Consider the following 18,653-nt stretch of genomic DNA (forward strand, 5'->3'; position numbering starts at 1 on the left):
AGATTTTTACTGGCACTTTATATGATCAATTTTTATCCACCTCTCACTTTCCCTCCCAGCAAAAATTCACTCTAATATACATTCCTCTTTTAGTGGCAAATAATGTTTTGTTTCCTCCTGAAATGGCATTTAACCAACAGAGGAAGTTTAGTCTTGTTATAACAGAGAGATAAAAAGTCAGTAAATAAAACAACACAGGGAAAGCATGCAAGCCACAGCTTTGTTATTTCACTTTGTCTTTTAATCACAGGTGTATGTCATGAGGTCCTTGCCAAGGTGAATTATCCTATAAGCTTCTAAGTTATCCTATAATCTTATGTATTCTCAAAGACTATATTATAAAAGCCCATACTCTGTAGCAGTACAGTAAGACTTGAAAACCCAAGAGAATCAGCAACTTTAATTCTCACAGAACATGGACATTCCACAGAAGTCTCCTCACTGATTGGCATTTCTCTTCTCACCAGAAGAATGCAATAAAACTTTGTGCGTGTTTATAGTCCATGAGAAGTTACTGAGACAGATTCACCTTGAGAGATTCCTTTTTGGTAAGTTTGCTTGAAGATAGAGAGACATCTTTCTCAGAGCCATTGAAAAGCTTGGATTCAGACTGAAATTAACAAAACACAGAAAAAATAAATGATAACAGATATGAAACCATATTACTGTATCAGTGTTTGAAGTGTACAGCTGTTTCCAAACTCCCCACCCCCATTCTTTTTTCTGCTGTTTATACACTTAGTAAAACAATGCTTGTAACAGTGACTATTCACCACCTATTAGAGTCTTTTCTTTCATAAGGGTTTTGTGGGGAACATATATGAGATTCCTCCAGAAGCTAAAGTAAATACAGTAAATATTTAGGCTATGTATCCTGTTGCTTTATATGTCACAGTCTGGACTAGGTAGGCATTACTTGAGCAGAGAAAGAAGGTTTTAGGAGAACCCTGGCATTTAAACTCAAGAGTCATTCCTGTGTCTGACATGTGAATCTCAACATCTTCCTAACTTCACTGCTCCTCCAAATGGATTGTTATAGAGGCACTTACCCCATGACCCATAAGGAAAACAGAGCCTCTTCAACCTAGAATTCAGTGCTCTGCAAGTTACCAGAATACAATTGACCACTGCTGGCACTTGTTCTGCTTCCTCCTTAATGCCACGCTCTCATTACTCTGCAAATAATCTCACCATGGCAATAGGCAGAAGACGACTCAGGTTTGTTTATAAAACCCAAGTCCTCATTCATGGCAGGACAATATGCTGCCTCAGCACCACGTGATTTCTGCCTCTCCCCCATCTCCTGTAAGGTTCAAAGTTTATTTCTTGGCATCTGCTGCCTACTAATTGTAAGGAAACGGGAACCACTGAAGATCCACCCTGGGTTACACAGCTCTTCTTGCAAAACAAGAAGAGTACACTGAGTTATCACACACCATTCCTATTCCAACTCAGAGAACACAGTATGGGCACCCCGCTGTATAATAATATCAGATTAATTATATAGTTGTATTTCTCTGTGCAAGGAAAGATAAACCAGATCGTCAAAACCACACGTGCAGCAAAAGCAACTTTAAATCAAAATCATTTCAGCATTAAGTAAACTTTCCTTAACTTCCACGTACGTCTTGCAAGAAGGAAGGTTATCTCTTCTTTTTATATTAAAGCTATGCTCCTAACTCTGAGAATATAAGACAAGCATGCACCTTGAAATTTAATTCCAGCCTAGAAGTTAAAGGAAAGATGGTACTTTAAATGTAATAACAAGAGAAGGGAAAAATGCTTATCACTGTCACATAAGAGGTAATGAAGTCATTATGCAGGGTATAATGGAGTAACACAAGTAAAACATTCATAAATATTCCAGTTGCTCACTAGCAGAAAGCTAATGTAATCTAAAGTCCACACGTATAAAACCCCAAACCAGTAAATATCCCAGGTTACCAAGACTCATTTTCTCAGTTGTAAAGTTCAATAACATGACACTGAGTGAAAGTCTGTATTTGCCCATCCAACAGATTATGGACAGAACACTGATGAGGATATTTTAATTTAATGACCTTTTCATCTGCATATGGGGGGGATAGGATCTAAATTTACAAGAAGAAACCTCTTTGGTTAGAAACGAGGATTGCTACTTCACCTCCATAGCTGGGACAGCCGGTAACCATCTTCTGCTGGCCTGAAGCTTAATGGTGGGGCATAAAGGAACTACTGGTCTTAACAAAATCCATTGCAAAAATAAGGACAGAGAACTAAATATGTTAAGAGAAGCAGAAATATCTGTCTCCTCTTAAATAGCAGAAAATCACAGGAGGAACAGTAAAGCATAAAAAGACCTGTGATTCTAGAAAAAATACAGAGCCCCTCGAAAAAAAAAAAAACAAAAACAAAAACAAACTGGTTAGTCAAAGATCAATTATTAATAGAGTCACAAATTCATCTGTGTTAAAACAGACAGTGCTAAATTATTTCCAAGACAAAAAAGATTGAGGTGTTTCTGGACCAATAAAAAAATACTTTGACCAGAAATAATCGAGGTGATTAAATACGCTTCCTTGATCTCCCTGATCAGGAGACGTTCAAGCTTACAAAAACAGTTCTGTGACTCCAGATTAGGTGGAAGGCAGTGACTCCAGGGGCTGCTCAGCTGTGACATCATGGAATTGTACCATGATCACAGAAAGTGACCTGCTGTTCCAGAATGCAATTCTAAACGTACTATTTAAGTAGGGGATGTTACCATAATCCTTACATCAGTTTGATTTTGTTCAGCACCTGGTTGATGTTTCTCTTTAAGATTCAGACATATGAAACACTGCAGAAAAACTTCTATGAAGGCCTGGAGGTCACTCCCCCTCTCTCCTCCGGCTGTGGCTGCCTGTGCCTGGGGCAGCTTGGGGATCCTTGGATCATGCTGAGAGCTGTGTGGGAGCTCACTGAGAAGCAGGCTTCTTCCTCACCTCACTCAGGAGATGGATGTATGGGAGCTTGGCACCCAGCCTGTGGTCCCAGCCCAAACCAGCTTACAGCTGTGCACCTAACTGACCCAGCAGCCGACCTATGCATTTCAGCTCCCAGCTTGGCTTAGTGTTGTCACCACAGATCGGTGCTGTAAGCTGAGCCTGGCCTGCACTACCAACCTCACTCTCCTCACCCTGTCCATTGCACTCCTGGCTGCTGCCCCACTGCCCTCCCCACACAGCCATGTAATGGGATCACTTGAAGCCTTTGAAACATAGCCAGTGGTGATGCTCAAATAAGAAAAGCAACTTTCTTCAATGAGAAAAAGACATCTGTTTTATGAGACACCCAATTAAAAATTATTTTTCTGGAATTCCCCATTCAAAATATATATAGACCAACAGATGAAAATGTTGTGCTTTGACAAGCCAGCCACTCTGAGAGTTACAATAATACAGTGTTTAAAGAAAGTAGCATTAGAACAGCCTATACAGTGTCTTAAAATGTAAAGCTTCTATTACTGTTATGCACAGATTTAAAAGGATTTAGGAAAGGAATAAATAGATAAGGCAGATTTTTCTCTGCATTACTACAGTGACTTTTTACACAAATGATTTGCATTGTATCATTTTATTCTGAATGCTAAAGCTATTGCAAAGTGTTCATGTAAATAAATTCAATTAGAACAAAAAGAAACTCTGGAGATAAGAAAAAACGGGATCACTACACAACAGCCTTTTTGGTTGCTCGAGCAGTTCAAGTTTTCTTCCTCTTTAAACTTCAGCCATCTCAAGATGCTTTATTTTTGGTGACTGCTGTCTCCCAGCTCTGTGCGTTCTCATTTTTCACTGCATCTCAGTGAACCTTTTCACAGACAAAAAAGGCTCCGCCATCACTATAAGATGATGATTATGAATCTGCATGAAAGTCTAATAACGTTTGTTAAAGCAGGCACTCAGCTCCTTTGCATGCTGACATTTTTAAGCCAGACGGAGGCAGCTTTCCTTACCTTGCTTTTGGACATAGAATGTGCTGTATCCTCTTTGCTTTGTGAGGCATCATCCTTCCCTTTGTCAGAACCTTAAAGAAAAGACAGCATTGTTGCAAATGATTTGAACGCACCAAATTAACACAAGTTAGCCTTTGGAATAAACTTGCAAATAGTATTTACCACTGTAAAGTGCAAGCAAACCACATTTTCAAACAGATGACATATATTAGTTCATCATGTAAGTTGAAAACATATCAGTTACCACAGCACAGTCTGATTTAATACCTGCTAAGAAGTAAGAACAGCCCACTGCATGTGGATAGTGCTGCACCCAATTCAGAGATCTAACCAACTGAAAACATCCTCAGCACATTTTCACCCTTTTATGCCCCTAGCCTCCCCTATCTGCACACACAGGTATGAACATAGCAGAGCTCTAAGGAAAGCTGGGATTGGTTTGTTCATTCCTTTAGCCAGAAATAATGGTTAAAATCCATACAAACGAAAGCAAATAGATAACATGGATCAAGATTGCCAGTCAGTTTCTCACAAGTACATGAAAAGATGACACACATTTGCCTTGAGTTTATACTTTGGACTTCACACTGTACAAATGCAACAACATGGCTTTATATTAAGTCACCAAAATTCCATATTTATCTTCTGTGAACGATTCACAATGTGAACCCCACACTTTCACGGTATCCAAAGAGCAAAATGAGCCAACATCTCAGTAATTTGCTTTCTTTGAAGAAGTTGGCTCTAGCACAGGCACTTATATACAGGAATAAAACAAAGACCTCACCGCATTTATTTCAGTTACAGCGCTGTCACTGACAAGCCCTCCAGACATAAGAATCACAGAATTGTAGGGGTTGGAAGGGACCTCTAGAGATCATAGAGTCCAACCCCCCTGCCAAAGCAGGCTCCCTACACCACATCACACAGGTAGGCGTCCAGGCAGGTATCGAATATCTCCAGAGAAGGAGACTCCACCACCTCTCTGGGCAGCCTGTTCCAGTGCTCTGTCACCCTCACTGTAAAGTTCTTGTGCACATTCATGCAGAACTTCCTATGCTGTACTTTGATCCCATTACCCCTAGTCCTGTCCCCACACACTACTGAAAAGAGGCTAAAGTGAATATCAGGAAAAAAGAAAACAGCAAAAAACAACAGCAAGAAGTGTGTTCAAGAAACGTTTAACAAGTACCGTTGTACTGAGGGACACGGTTTAGTGGGGAAACAATGGTGGTGGTTGGATGCTTGGACTGGATGGTTGGTTGGTGATTGCGTGGTTCTATGACAAAGCCTTCAGCCCGGCCCAGCAGAGGGCACCAGACCCACGGAGAAATGGCAGATGGATGGAAAGAAATGCGGCTTTGAGCCTCTGCTACAACTCAGCCCACTTCTCTGCCGCATAAATGGGTACTTACGTCCCCAATGTTACTTCGTTGATCAGAGAAACAGTTTGACTTCAGGTTCTTCAGTTGAGTGCGTGCACGTGCGTGTAGGCTTTATAAGGCTTAAAAGAACTTTTATCAAGTCTCTGTTTCATGTGGGATTTTATTTTTTAGGAATAGTATTTTCACCTTTCCTCAACGTACGCTAAACCCTGAGGGTTAAGACAGCACTAATTCATCTGTCACAAATGCACATCTTGGAAAGTCTCTCTGGGTTGTCAGAGACATTAGGACAATCTCCAGGTTCTGTGAGGAATCCAAGATGGCTGCTTTGCTTCAGTAGCCCTATTTTCACCTTCTTGTTTTCTAACTTATTACCTTTCACAGAGACTGAGTTTGAAGATCAGATTAAAATAAAAAATATCATATAGTGCAATACTATTTCATTTTATGCCTACCCAAACAAAACTTCACACATCTTTACAGAAGCATTTCTGCAGAGAGTTCATTAAGCCCTTCCTTCCTAACACATCTGTGAGATGTTTCTTCAGCTAACAAAAAAAAGGTGTAATGCAGCAGGCTATTTGACCACAGAGAAGAAGCATCAAGACATGCACTAGAACTGTAGCTCTCCAGCAAAAAAATAGTAATAATACAAATAGACGCAGCAGAATCCAAAAGCTGGTAACCATATTTCATACTTAAGTCCAAATACTAAAGCATATTTTCTACAGGACCAGTGCTGTATGAAAACAAAGATGACCTCAAGTCTTGGAGGGCAGATCTAAGTCCAGTGAGAAGTTATTAGACTTGATGCCAGTCTTAGACAGTCAAACATGCACTACAATCACAGTAATGATGTCTTCTCATCCCACAGACAAGAGAAATCACCAGTTAGGAACTAAGTTCTGCTGAAAAGGTAGTGCAGGGATATTTTAATCACTTTCCATGTTTCATTTATCTATTTAAACACAGACAGAAAAGTGATGAGAATTACCAAGGAAGTGCTACATCAGGGTTGGGATTACAGAAGAGAAGCCCTCTATCTGAAGCACAACAGCTTTAAGGACTTTGCACATTCTTATCTAACACGCACATTTTTCTTTTCAAATAAAGCTCTGCATCGGTATCACCAAGCACAACTAAAACCAGAAGGAGTTGTGCTATACTCAGAGCATCAGACAAAGACCAAAGCTGTCTTCCTTAATTGCACCTTCTTGTTCCCAATGCTTCCTGCCAGAAAGGAGTGCACATTTGCTGCTTTACAATATATCACTCCCTCTCTTAGCCACAGAACAGCAAAATGATGGCTGGGGCACTTGATAGTGAATCCAGCTGCTGAAATCTGCATCTTCATTAGATGAGGGGAATGCCTGTACAGTCAGTATCATGGAATGGTTTGACTTGGAAAGGAACTTAAAAAGCTGCATTTTTTTTTTTAAAAACTTAAAAGGCTACCCAGTTCCAACCCCTTGCCATGGGCATCACTGCCAGCCACTGGACCATCCTACCCAGGACCCCATCCAACCTGGCCTTGAATGCCTTCAGGGACAGGGCATCCATAGCTTCACCAGGCACCCCATGCCACTGCATTACCACCCTAAGAGCCAAGAATTTCTTCCCTATATCTAATCCCAATCTGCCCTCTTTTAGTTTAAAATCATTACTGCTGGTCCTGTTCCTACATGCCCTTGTAGGAACATCCCAGCTTTTAAGCATAAGCCCCTCTTTTAGGTCCTGAAAGGTCTTCTCCAGGCTGAAGAAGGCGCTCCAGGCCCCACATAGTCCTGATTCTCCTGACATTAGTGCTAGACTAATACCTTCAGGGAGATTTGTACTGAAACATCACCAAAAGCCAGGTATGAGTCCTAACTGAAGACAACATACACTCTGCCATGGAAATATTTGGTCAACAACATCAAAACAATTATACTCATAGAATCAGAAATGAGATGCAGTTTCCCCCCCTCCTGATAACAGTTATGAACTATGAGTTTCTCCACGGATTTCTATTTAATCTTATGAGACCCATCTTCAGACAAAACAGCCACAGGAAAGCAAGCAAGGGCAGTCTGATCAGCCCTCAGAGCTGCAGACTGAGCACCCATTATTTTTCAAGGCACTTGCAGTTATATCTCTTTTAATTGTAAACTTTTCTGCTGTAGCCTCTAAAGCAGTTTTGGATAGTAGAAACTGTATCCAGAACTACACTATCTTAACAGATTCCTCCCATTGCAATCTTTGTTTTGTTAACGTCACAGGCCCCATACTCTGAAAGTTGATCCCAAACCGAGCAAGCTATGGATCACGATCTGATCTTAAGACCTCAAGGGAAACTTTTCCAGGACTACATTCCTATTGAGGGCACATGACAAGTTCAGATGAAACCTCACAATGAACTTTCAGGAAAACCTGAGAGGAGGCTGACAACTGCACACAGTCTGAACAACCAGAACTTCATACACGTAAGCTGTCCTCGCAACAGAACCAATCAGTAATTGGCAGGGACATTGGAAATGGGTCATCTTTTAGCTTCCTGCTTATCTGAACCATTCCATGATTCTGTAACTCCTCAGAAACTGAGCTACAGCACACTGACAACACTAAAAGAAAGATCTTCCAAAAGATCATCCTTGACAAAAAATAACGAGTAGGAATGATGTGAGATTAGTGTTCAAGAATCTATAGTATGAAGCCTGCAGTAGGGTGCATTTACAACTAACATGTTTGTTTACGATACTTCAGTCTTGAAGCACAGCATGTGTTGGTTTTTTGAAGTCATACCTACGGTTTGTCCCTAAATCAATCTTGAGCAAAGCAGGAAAGAAAAAGCAGAACAACCATGCAACATCTTTGCATTTCACGTACTGGTACAGTACCTCCCAGCAGCTCTCATCTACAACTAGGATACGTCACAAGAAAAGATCAGGAACAGCAAAGCCAAGCAATAATATTACTAGCTTGCAAATGAAAAGAAACGGACTGATTTGATTACTGGTGTCAATGTGCAGTTCTGAACAAAAGTTGCTGAGCTGAAAATGGATATACTTCAAGGACAAGGCGAGTTATAATCTGTGGGAGACAGAAATACCAGCATTACTTAACAAACAGGGCAGGGAAAAAGGAAAGAATCTTTTAAGACTCATACATCAGAGACAGCAATGTTTTTGACTGAGTGATTTTCAGTAGCTTTGTGACAAATGCTTTTTTAAGAACACTATTCCATACTATCTAATTCATTTTGAAGGTAGGGAGGTTCTGCCTATTTGCCAACTTCAGGTTTGACATCTTCATCTCCTGAGCAGCTTTAACGAGGTTCCTGGTAGAAGACTGACCACTTCCTGATGCAGACAGAAAGGCTATTTTCTGTGGTAAAACAGGAGGGCTACCAGGAGGGCTAACAGTGTGCTGAGGAAGCACCCAGCTGCCAGCAGCTGAGCATGCCGCTCCAGCAATTCTGCAAGCCACTGTGAGCCAGTGGTGCGGAGAGCTCAGAAATCACCAGCCCACGGTATCCTGCTTACTCTGCACCCCAACTCTTTTTCATCACTTCAGAGGCAGAGCTTACAAACTGAGCGAGCTGTTTGTCTGAAGGTACAGTAAGAAGAGAAAAAAGTACTTCTTTTCCCCCCCAACATTCCAGCCCCACAACAAAGCTGCATTTGCGCAGGCTCAAGAGAAATCACACGTGCAGAATAATTCCACTAAGAATGTACAAATTTTGCAGCGTTGCTTCTAAGAAATAGGTGACCTTGTATTTCCAAGGATCAAAGTTTCATGAAGTAAACTACTGAAATTCAAGTACCTACATCAGCAGGACACGTGACGGACAACAAAGCTCTAGAAATTCACTTCAATATTCCATCACTAATTTTCAGGAGACAACAAATCTGAGGAAAAAGAGATTCAAGCCCTTTCTGGTGCTAAATTGTTTAAAAGAAGTCTTGCAGTACAGACTTCAGCAAGGCTATGGTTTTAGCCTTAACTCATTCTATCTTGTCACTACATGTACTTCAAGAAAGGGATTTATAAATCACAGTACAGAACCTCAGTCATGAAAGCTCAACCAACCAAACCAAAATACTCCACGAAGAATCAAGTAAACAAATTACTTTTAAACAGATACTTGCTGTAGGATAAGCTACCTTACTTGCTTGCCTGCGTACAACAGCTCTTGCTACTACAAAGAGCTCTTACTTCAGTGCACGCAACCAATATTCTTTCTGATTTCTGCTAACAATGTCTACCAACACCTCAGTAGACTACTTTCATTCAAGCTGAAAAATCTTATCAGAAATTATATTATCTTCTGTACATTTTAAGAACAACAAACCTGGTGAAGCAGGTGAGAGTTCATTATATCCTCCAAAGGAAGCATTCCGGACAAGTTTTCGGCCATCAGCTCTTGCAGAAAACACAGATGAAATCCCAGCACATGAGGAAAACCTACGTCGCAGTGCACCCTCTTCCTTCATGAGTTAAGATGTTTGTATAAGGATTATGTTCTCTGTGAAAGCTGGTTAGCATTAGCTGGCTGGAACAAGAGTGTTGCAGTAACAGCCTTCTACCTCATATTCTGATGAGTAAGATACAAAAGGAAAAAAACAAACGAAGGGCATACGTGAAAAATGCAGCAAAGAGACAGAAGCTGCCAAATCAGCAGCAAGCCAAGCAATATTATCCTGTTCTCGTCAACTCCATTAAAACATTTAAAGGTGAACAGCTGCGTTTCAGCTTTTCTTCTCCACAAATACATCTCCTACTCATCTCTGCTTTCTAAGAGCACTAAAACGACCATTATTCAGGTTGTAAGGGTTCATCAAATGAAATCTTTTTCGTGTTAGTCTTCCAAGTCCCAAACTTACACAGCACTTAAGAGCTAATGAGGCTTCCCTGTTTGATATTTCAATACACAACGGGAACCTAAAAAGGAAGCCAGCGTTTGCTTTATGCTGCCATGATGAACTCCCCTGTTCGGGCACTTATCTATCTAGTTTTCACCAGATGATTTATGTGGCTTCTACATCTTCACCCCTTAGTTCTATTTAAAAGGTGAGGTGCCAGCATATTCTTCTCTAAGACTCAGCCACATTTATTTATGCAAACTGCCTGACTTCTGGATGAGCTGCACAAAATAAGCTCCACAAAAAAGTTCTCATTTTTATTTTCAATGGCCAAACATGTGCAATGAATGCAACACTTAAACCAATTGTCCTAAATTTTAAACACAAAAAAAATAATTCCAGAAAATTATGCTTCAAGACCAGGAATCAAATGATCCAAACTGTTCATTGCCAGATAAGCTCTTCCTACCCTCCTTCATGCACTCCACATCTCATTGGCTGCTTCTCTGCCCCATTCCATATGTGCTTCCAATAATTCCATTCTTCCATCCCCTGGCTCTGATTGACTCACACCATATTTCTGACAAACTACATTTTGAAACCTGCTCTGTTAGCTGGAAAGCCTTGAAATAAAGTCTCGCGTGCTCCCTTACTTGGTACAGGAGGTCTTCTTAAAGTGAAATGCAAACCCTAAATCAAGGTAATGGCAACGTGAATTTCACTAATTCTTAAATAATACTGTGAAATCCAGATGTTTGTGTAAATAAACGTAGTATTTGCAGATAAGCAACTTCAGTCCACATTGGCTTAAAGGTAACACAGTAGACCAAAACACTCTTTAACTCCATGACAGGCTTAAACTGTGCAGAATGTTCATCTATGTGCACCTATGAATACATATACTAAAATACATACAGAAATCACTGAAAACTAACTCTTCTGATTATGAAGCATAGCAGCTTCCAAGATGCTATAAACTGCTAGAATTTCTTCATGCCTCTTACCAGAAAAATGTTCCAATATGTTTCAAGCGATTTAAGAAAAACTAAACTTGACATGTAACTTCCACTTATTTTGTATGAGAAGTGAAAAACTTATGGGCACGGTGAAGGGAGAAACTAGACATTTCTAGTTCCTAGACTAGTTCATTGTACTGAGAAGTAGCAAGATATGCAGGGGCTTGAGGAAACACTAAAATCTTGAAGGTTAATCTCTCATTTCCAGCCACATTTTCTCAGGCCCCTTGGCACTGTTTTGTGTTGCCAAGCTGTATCAGAGTACAGTCTAAAACCCTTCTCCTTATACCTTTTCCTCCATTTAGAAGGAAAAGTAAAATCCTTGGCTAGACTTCCAATTGTGATAATGTTGCAGCTGCATCACTCCTCTCTGAAGTTACCTCCCAGCCTAGGAAACTGCTACTTGCACCTCTTCCTTTACTCCAACAGCAGCACAGGAGCAGCAGACTATGAGCCTTTTGTCAACCATCTCATCAGTACAAAGGAAAGGGGAAAAAGTAGTTTATCACCCTCTCACCAAATCATCCTCATATCTCACTTCCACATGCAGTGGTAGAGCAGTTCATAGCAGGCTTTGGCTGTAAAAATTCCACCTCTGGAGCAACTTGTGATTTCATATGGCTTCTAATACTTGTGCATGCACGGTCAGTTATTTTAATGCAGAAGCATCAGATAACTGACACATAACAGAAAGGCTGTTAGACCAAAAGAACTCTGTAACTTTCAATTAAAAATGAGCATTCTTCTCTATAGTGTGACTGCAAATGGAAGTTTATTATCACTCCCAGGAATCAGCCTGCGGTACTAAAAAAGTTTCTGCTCCCCACAGACTCAGCACTCTAAGTTTCCAGAAACCTTCTGCATTCTCCATAGCAAATTTTATTACTGAAACAGCCTGAAAAGATGTTTCAAGTAGCTTGGACACACTCTTATCTGCACATTCTGTACACAACAATGGAGAGGTGCACCTCATAAGGCACCATTTATTAAACAAAATCCTTTTTCTCACTGTTTCCAACCTAAAAATAAAATAATACAGAATGAGCCAATATATTGATAAAAATGGAATTAGCATCATTCATTAAATTAAGATGCCAGAAAGTCTTCTATTCTTTTGATGTATTCAGTGCATAGAGCCTTAATAAACGGTATACTAAAAAAAATGCACTAACATACAAAGCTTGACATTTCACAGAGTTTCTAAATATTCCCAAATAGAACTACAGCCAATGGCAGATAGTAGATAACTGTCAATGTCTATAAAAAAAGGAAAATATTCTGGCTTCAGAAGGTATTCAGGTGCATGCCATAGTGCAACAGTTAAGTACTTCATAAAAGCAGACTTAAAGGGAGAAAATATCTTCTGTTTTCTGTTTCATGTAATAGCTACATCGGCAGAAAGAAGAGAAAGTCCATGACTGGAATACATCATTGATCTATCTCAAGGGAAAAGCAAACAACACAAAAAGTTCATTCCCATTTTTTGTCTTTTTTATATTTATATTTATACTTTTATATATGAAGCGCCTATCACCTGGTTGATAAACATTCTTTGGAACCATTCCATAAACTATTAAACTTCTCAGAGAAGGAAAACTTATGCGTTGTTCATGTTTTCTCAAGGACAGAATGTATTTCTCATACCATCTACTCAATCACAGCTCCTTTACTAATAAATGCTGTCTGAAAACTACACTGTAGTCCTGCACTTAAGGCATTCTTTCAGGATATTGCCTTATGTCTTTGCACACACACTCTAAAAAGCAAGTAGGCAATGCATGCAGTTCCACCATCACAGGAGCACTTTTGATACAGCATGGTTATAGTTTTAAAATATTTCTCCAAATAATAAATATTCAATGTTGAAATAAAGCACAGATTTATAAAAAACTTGGAGTTGTGCAGGTAGGAACTGCCAACCATGAAAACTGCATTCTAAAAATCAATTCATAAAAATCAACCATATTCTAAACTATCACACTGAGGAACTGTAAACAATTAATTTTACACAGATTTCAGTAACTTAAAATGATGAAGATTTTAAACAAATTGATATCACTATAATAATACAGCTCTAAGTACACCTACTGATGCAAAGTAAAGAATATTTTCTCTTAAGAGATGTGCAAGGAAAGCCCAAATGTCTTCTTAAAACCAAACTCTGTAAAACCTGAAGGGAGGAAAAAGAGAAAGGAAAACTGACAGCATAGCAGAGAAGCTGGGAGCTTTTTACACTCACTCTTCAAGTCTGACAATAATCTGCTCTGACATCTCAACAACGTGAGTTTCCAGCCGGCTTCTCCTCCCCATCCAGCAAATGAAAACATCATAAATCATTTTCTACACGTAGTATATGCACATTCTGTAAACTATGCAGAAAACAGTAAAAGCAAACTGCCAGGCTACCATGCCTACAAACAAGTTCTATCCAACACACAATCTTTGCACATTGATTTTAAGCAAGCGTTTTTCTTCTATTTCAGAAGAAAAAAATAGTAAAGATGTACTTGCCTTCAGATACCAATATTTGATTCACATCTGAACCATGAGCCTATGCATTGTGGTGCCAGTTTACAATGGTAAATTTCTTCCACCAAATCTTCTTTTGTTCTCTACTATTTCCAGGTCAAATGCAGTCTCGCTGAGGAGTAATTCCAGAGGCATGCCTAAGAATGGCTCATGAAATAACACCAGGACTCCCAGCGCCTTGCTGGCAGCTGCACTTGCCTCCACCTCATGCTTGCTAAGGCTCCTGCTACGCTCCTCCCACCCAAAGCAAACAGCCTTGCTCACTCACTGCTCAGGTTTCAGCGCTTTTCATCTCAGCACTTATAAAACTCAAGGTCACAGTTCAGGTTCAAGTACATCAGCTCTGCGGAGATTTACATGGAAAAAAGAACTTCTTTGAGAAGTTTCGCAGTAATCAGCCCTATTGTGCCCTTCAAACCCAGCACCATTCTTTCACAAAGCTATAACTCGCAGAAAACGGAGCACATATAATTTACCCAAGCCACAAATGCTGGGTGGAGCAGCATTTCAGAAATGGCAAGTTTTAATAAATACACATTGACTTGCAGAGGAATGTGCCAGAGCGTGCATTACGGTAAGAAAGCAGGACATCAAGATAATACACTCAGAAGAGTAATCACACACAGCTAAACGTATTCACCACCTTCACAAGAAACTCAGTTTGGCAACACAAACTGAAAACAAATTACATAGGGTCAAACTCCTTCCCTCTTTACTGCGGACAGAACTACATTAACATTCTCTCTGACAAAAGTATCGGTGAAGCTACTCCAAGTAAGCAGCGCAGTTCTGCACAGGCTTCACTTGCGTGATGCTATGCACAAAGCTGAAAAATGACCACTCGTGTCACTGAGGCCACTGACCTGCGCCTGCCTGCAGCAACACAACAGATATGAATCCAGAACTACCTGAAGAACCACCGTGTCCATGTGGTTTCTATACACTACAGATTACAAAACACTTCTTCAGCATCAAAGGGCAAGGTAAGACAAAAATACTTTCCAAGTGCATGGCAAGAGAAACCAAGACTAAGGGTTGCAAGATTTTAGACAGAAATACAGTGTGGCAATAGAAAACATTTCTAAGATGTTAGCTATACTTAGACGAAAGTGCTTGACTTCAGAATTACCATTTAATGTTAACACGGAACTGCTAAAACAAATACAAACAAAACAAAAACACAAAAGGAGTCTCACCAAACCTTTAGCAGTTTCCTTGTGAGTGCTGAGTCAGTTTTAGGTGAGGATGAACTACGTTTAAATACAAACAAAAAACCTCACATGACATGCTTGGTAATAAGTTGCTCATACTATAATCAATTATTTAGTCATTCTTCGGTTTCTCTGTTCAAAGGATAGATACAGCAGAGTGAAACAGGAGACTGCATGAAGTTATTTGCATGATTAAGTTTGTCTGGATATACAGCAGAAAAGTCAAAGGAAACATTAGAAGAAAACCAGAAATCATTATCAACCATTCGATATAACCCAGCCGCCCAGAAAACAATTTGACTTGGAACCAGACAGATGGGGAAGATCTATCATCTAAAAGCATCATAGTCAAAAAGCAATACTAACACTTTTAAAATGCTAGCTGAAAGAAAAGTAGGAGCTGGCATTTAATCAAAGATCAGAATTGACAGTCCTGGAGTGACAGAGGTTGGAAAGGAACCTCTCGAGGTTATTTGGTCCAATCCTTGTATTCCGACAACACCCAATGCCTGGAGATACAGGCATGGAGGACCCTTCTCTCCAACTCCAGCAGACACAGCCTCAGCTGTCGCTTCAGCTCTGTGCACTCCCATGAACAGGCTCTCAACAACCTGCCCAAAGGTCCAAAGCAAAGTGTCCATCTCAGAAATAGATGCTAGTGAACTAAGAAGGCTCTACTCCAATATCACAGGGCTGAACCTTTCCCCTTCCACTGAATCACAATAACCAACGTGCTACATTTCAAGAGCCTCATGCATGCTACCTGCCAGTGAGACACAACAGCCACCTCCGTGGTGTCCCAAGTCTGGAGTGCCATGTATTTCTTGCCATACAATCAAGCTGTCAACTGAGCCGGCCTGCTTGAAAACAAATGGTTTTAAAAGCTGCACGTTGTGTGGATTTACAGAGAACCACCTTTAACTTGTCAGTTGCTCAGGTAGACTGTAATTTGTGCAAGTCTTATGTTCTCTTGGTCAGCATAGCTACAAAGGCTTCTCACCCCTCCAAGAGTTAGCAAGTGTCCTTCTGCAGCTAATGCTTGAAGACATTTATTTTTCACTCACCATCTTCTCTCTCACATAAAAAATAGTGAAATTTTCTCTCCAATTTGTTCTCCAAAGCTTCCTACAGATCCTGCTTCTTAGATCAGCTCGAGCTCCTTCCAGACACCTTTGTCCAGGGCTTATCCTTATGTGACAAGCATCCACTTAATCATGCAGTACGTCAGTTTAACACATTAAAACAACCAAGCCCTTAAAATCCAACACAAAGAGCTATCTCTCTTTCTCCCCTTGCTCCTAATCAACAAACTGAAACAACTTCTTTGTTGCTTTAGGAAATAATGTAGGAGGCAGCAGACTTCAAAAAAGAGCAGGAAGCCACTAATCTAGCACAAAGATTTACATTACTTTAAAATACGTCCTCCCTAATCTTTATCATGGTAACACACTTTTCCCAGATACTACTCACATCTTCACTCGTTGATGCCTTCTATAAAGGTAGAAATACTGAGTTTTGATGCAATTAAATTAAGCCAGGAAGGTTGTATGCACAGGTCACTGTTCACCACAGGAAATAAAGAAATCAGAGCTCCAAAATCCTAATGCATCACCTGCTGAGTTGACAGCCTTAAAGTATAAGCCAGAATACCGTCAACACAAGCACCACTGGTATTTGCTCTTGATCAGGTTTGGATGATGCTCCCAGTACATATAGTACAGTACAAGTAGTTTAAAGTTGATCAACCTGCAAGAGTTCAAGATGACAAAAATGCAGAGTGGAAACATTTCCCAATAATGGATGCAGTGAATTTTGAATTCCTCTTGGTGGATTTTCACTGCCTCACACTTGAATTAAACTCAGAGACTATTACCTGAGTAAATAAACACACACGAATGCTATTCAGCATGATCAAAACCACAAAGCATTTCTTCTCTCCATATATGCTTTGTACCATACACTCAGTGGTACGCAGAAAACAACAGCACAGCACTCATTACATAAAGCCATAGAGAGGCAATACAAATACATGTAAAAAAAAAAAAGGTGTGATATTTTCAAATACCTTATTATAGAATGCTTAATGTTGCTACCTTAATTAAATTGCTCTCTTTATCACAAGAACAGCTTCTCAGTTAAGCATATATTTTATTTTCATGTTTTATGTTTTAACTGCATATTTACAAGTTGGAAGGTATCCCCTCCTGAGGAGGCTTCTGATTTCTTCATATATTTGAAGAGATTGGTATTTCTATATGAATGCCCTTTATCAAATAGAAATAAAGGGGCACACTGATGTAAGTCTGAGTTAACAAGATTTACAAAAATCCAATTTACGGGGATAATTTGTGTAACAACATAAACAGCTTACAACAGTGAGCACGTCTCTGATTCGCAGTTTTTGAGAATGCAGTCATGGGCTCAGTATTTTCAATGCTCATTTTTAACCGCAATAACACGGTTTTGTCAAAGGTTCCTTTCTATTGCACTGATGCTTCGATAAAAAAATAAAAGCAAAAAGCCCCAAATTTCCATATACAGCACTGACAAGTCAGAGACAGGGTTAACGTGGCAGGTATTAGGAAAGGATGAGTACAGACACAGACTTCAAAAGTCACAGTTAAAGACTGTATAAGGAAAAAAGGATTTGCTTTAAAAAGTTAGTTGTTCATATCACTACCAAATCCTTCTCTCTCTTTGATCACTTCCCACCTTGATTTAAGAAACAATGTAACCTTACTGAGTAAGCTGCCCAATGAAAGAATTTAGAAATGGCTGTTTAAACATATACGGACCGAGTGCCGGAAAAGGGAAGGGTGGAAATCAGTAAATGTCTTCAAGATCAACTAAGTATAGGGCCGCTCCAGCCACTACTTGCTCCCAAGCGGTTCTTGAGTCATGATGCTGAGAATGTCTGTGATCAGAACATTTTTACCTGTGCAGCTGAGCTTAGAGCTCCCAGAAAAAAGTTGTATTGCTGGCTTTCCAGAATTAAACCATTTCTTGCACACTATGGAGGCAACAGGCAAGTTTCTATATTTGTTTTCATGTCACTTGAACCTCAGCACATGAGCGTCTCAGTTTTTGTACTAGATGGCACTTGGCTTTTGGGTACTATGCAACTTAAAGCCACGACATTTGGAGGTTCAGTACTTGCAGAACAAAATATAATTGCAGCCAAACAAGACTGGCTTATTCTGACTCTGTAAATAACAAAATGGGCACGGCAGAAAGAAACTGAATCCACATTAATTAAAATTACAAGTCAATCTTAGGAACAAGGCTGTATAGAGCTGACTTAACCTTTCAGCACTAAAACTCTGAAGTTTCTGTTTAAACTGATGAGGTTATGCAGGCATAACTCCCATGATCAGCTTAGCAAACCTGCACTGGAAAGGTACAAGGAAGGAAAAAGCATTTTACACTAAGAAACCAAGTGTAGGAAAACAGAGACTTTCTGATATCAAGAACTACATTCATATAAATTAAAACCCAGTATCTATACATGAGAGTACTTGAAATTATGAAGTATACACCACTTATAACTTTACAATTGTATGTTATAATGCTCATTCTTTGTTCCAGATGGGAGGTCAATGGATAAAAATAATTGAACATTTAAATCTTTATCTCTGCTCCCTTATATTAAGAAGGTTCAACATCTCATCTACTTTAGTTATACTTGTAGTCATTACCAT

At 39.7% G+C, this 18,653-nt stretch overlaps 1 protein-coding gene across 12 annotated transcripts in view; it reads right to left on the minus strand.

Annotated features, from left to right (window-relative positions):
- OSBPL8 (oxysterol binding protein like 8) overlaps positions 1–18,653 on the minus strand; it is a 73,181-nt gene that overhangs the window by 21,275 nt on the left and 33,253 nt on the right. For 7 of the 12 annotated variants that reach the window (XM_085537207.1, XM_085537213.1, XM_015856915.3 and 4 more), the window contains 2 exons: positions 3,974–4,044; positions 530–610 (listed from right to left, as the gene is read on the minus strand). In XM_085537207.1, coding sequence (XP_085393333.1) covers positions 530–610; positions 3,974–4,044 — 152 coding nt within the window. Of the gene's footprint in view, positions 1–529; positions 611–1,049; positions 1,175–2,143; positions 2,255–3,973; positions 4,045–9,688; positions 9,932–13,726; positions 13,970–18,653 lie in introns of those variants that run through there. The other 5 variants (XM_085537200.1, XM_085537195.1, XM_085537204.1 and 2 more) reach the window with 4 other exon arrangements.

This window comes from Coturnix japonica, chromosome 1 (genome assembly GCF_054131305.1).
Source record: "Coturnix japonica strain WE chromosome 1, WE-NBRP24, whole genome shotgun sequence".
NCBI classification, from domain to species: domain Eukaryota; kingdom Metazoa; phylum Chordata; class Aves; order Galliformes; family Phasianidae; genus Coturnix; species Coturnix japonica.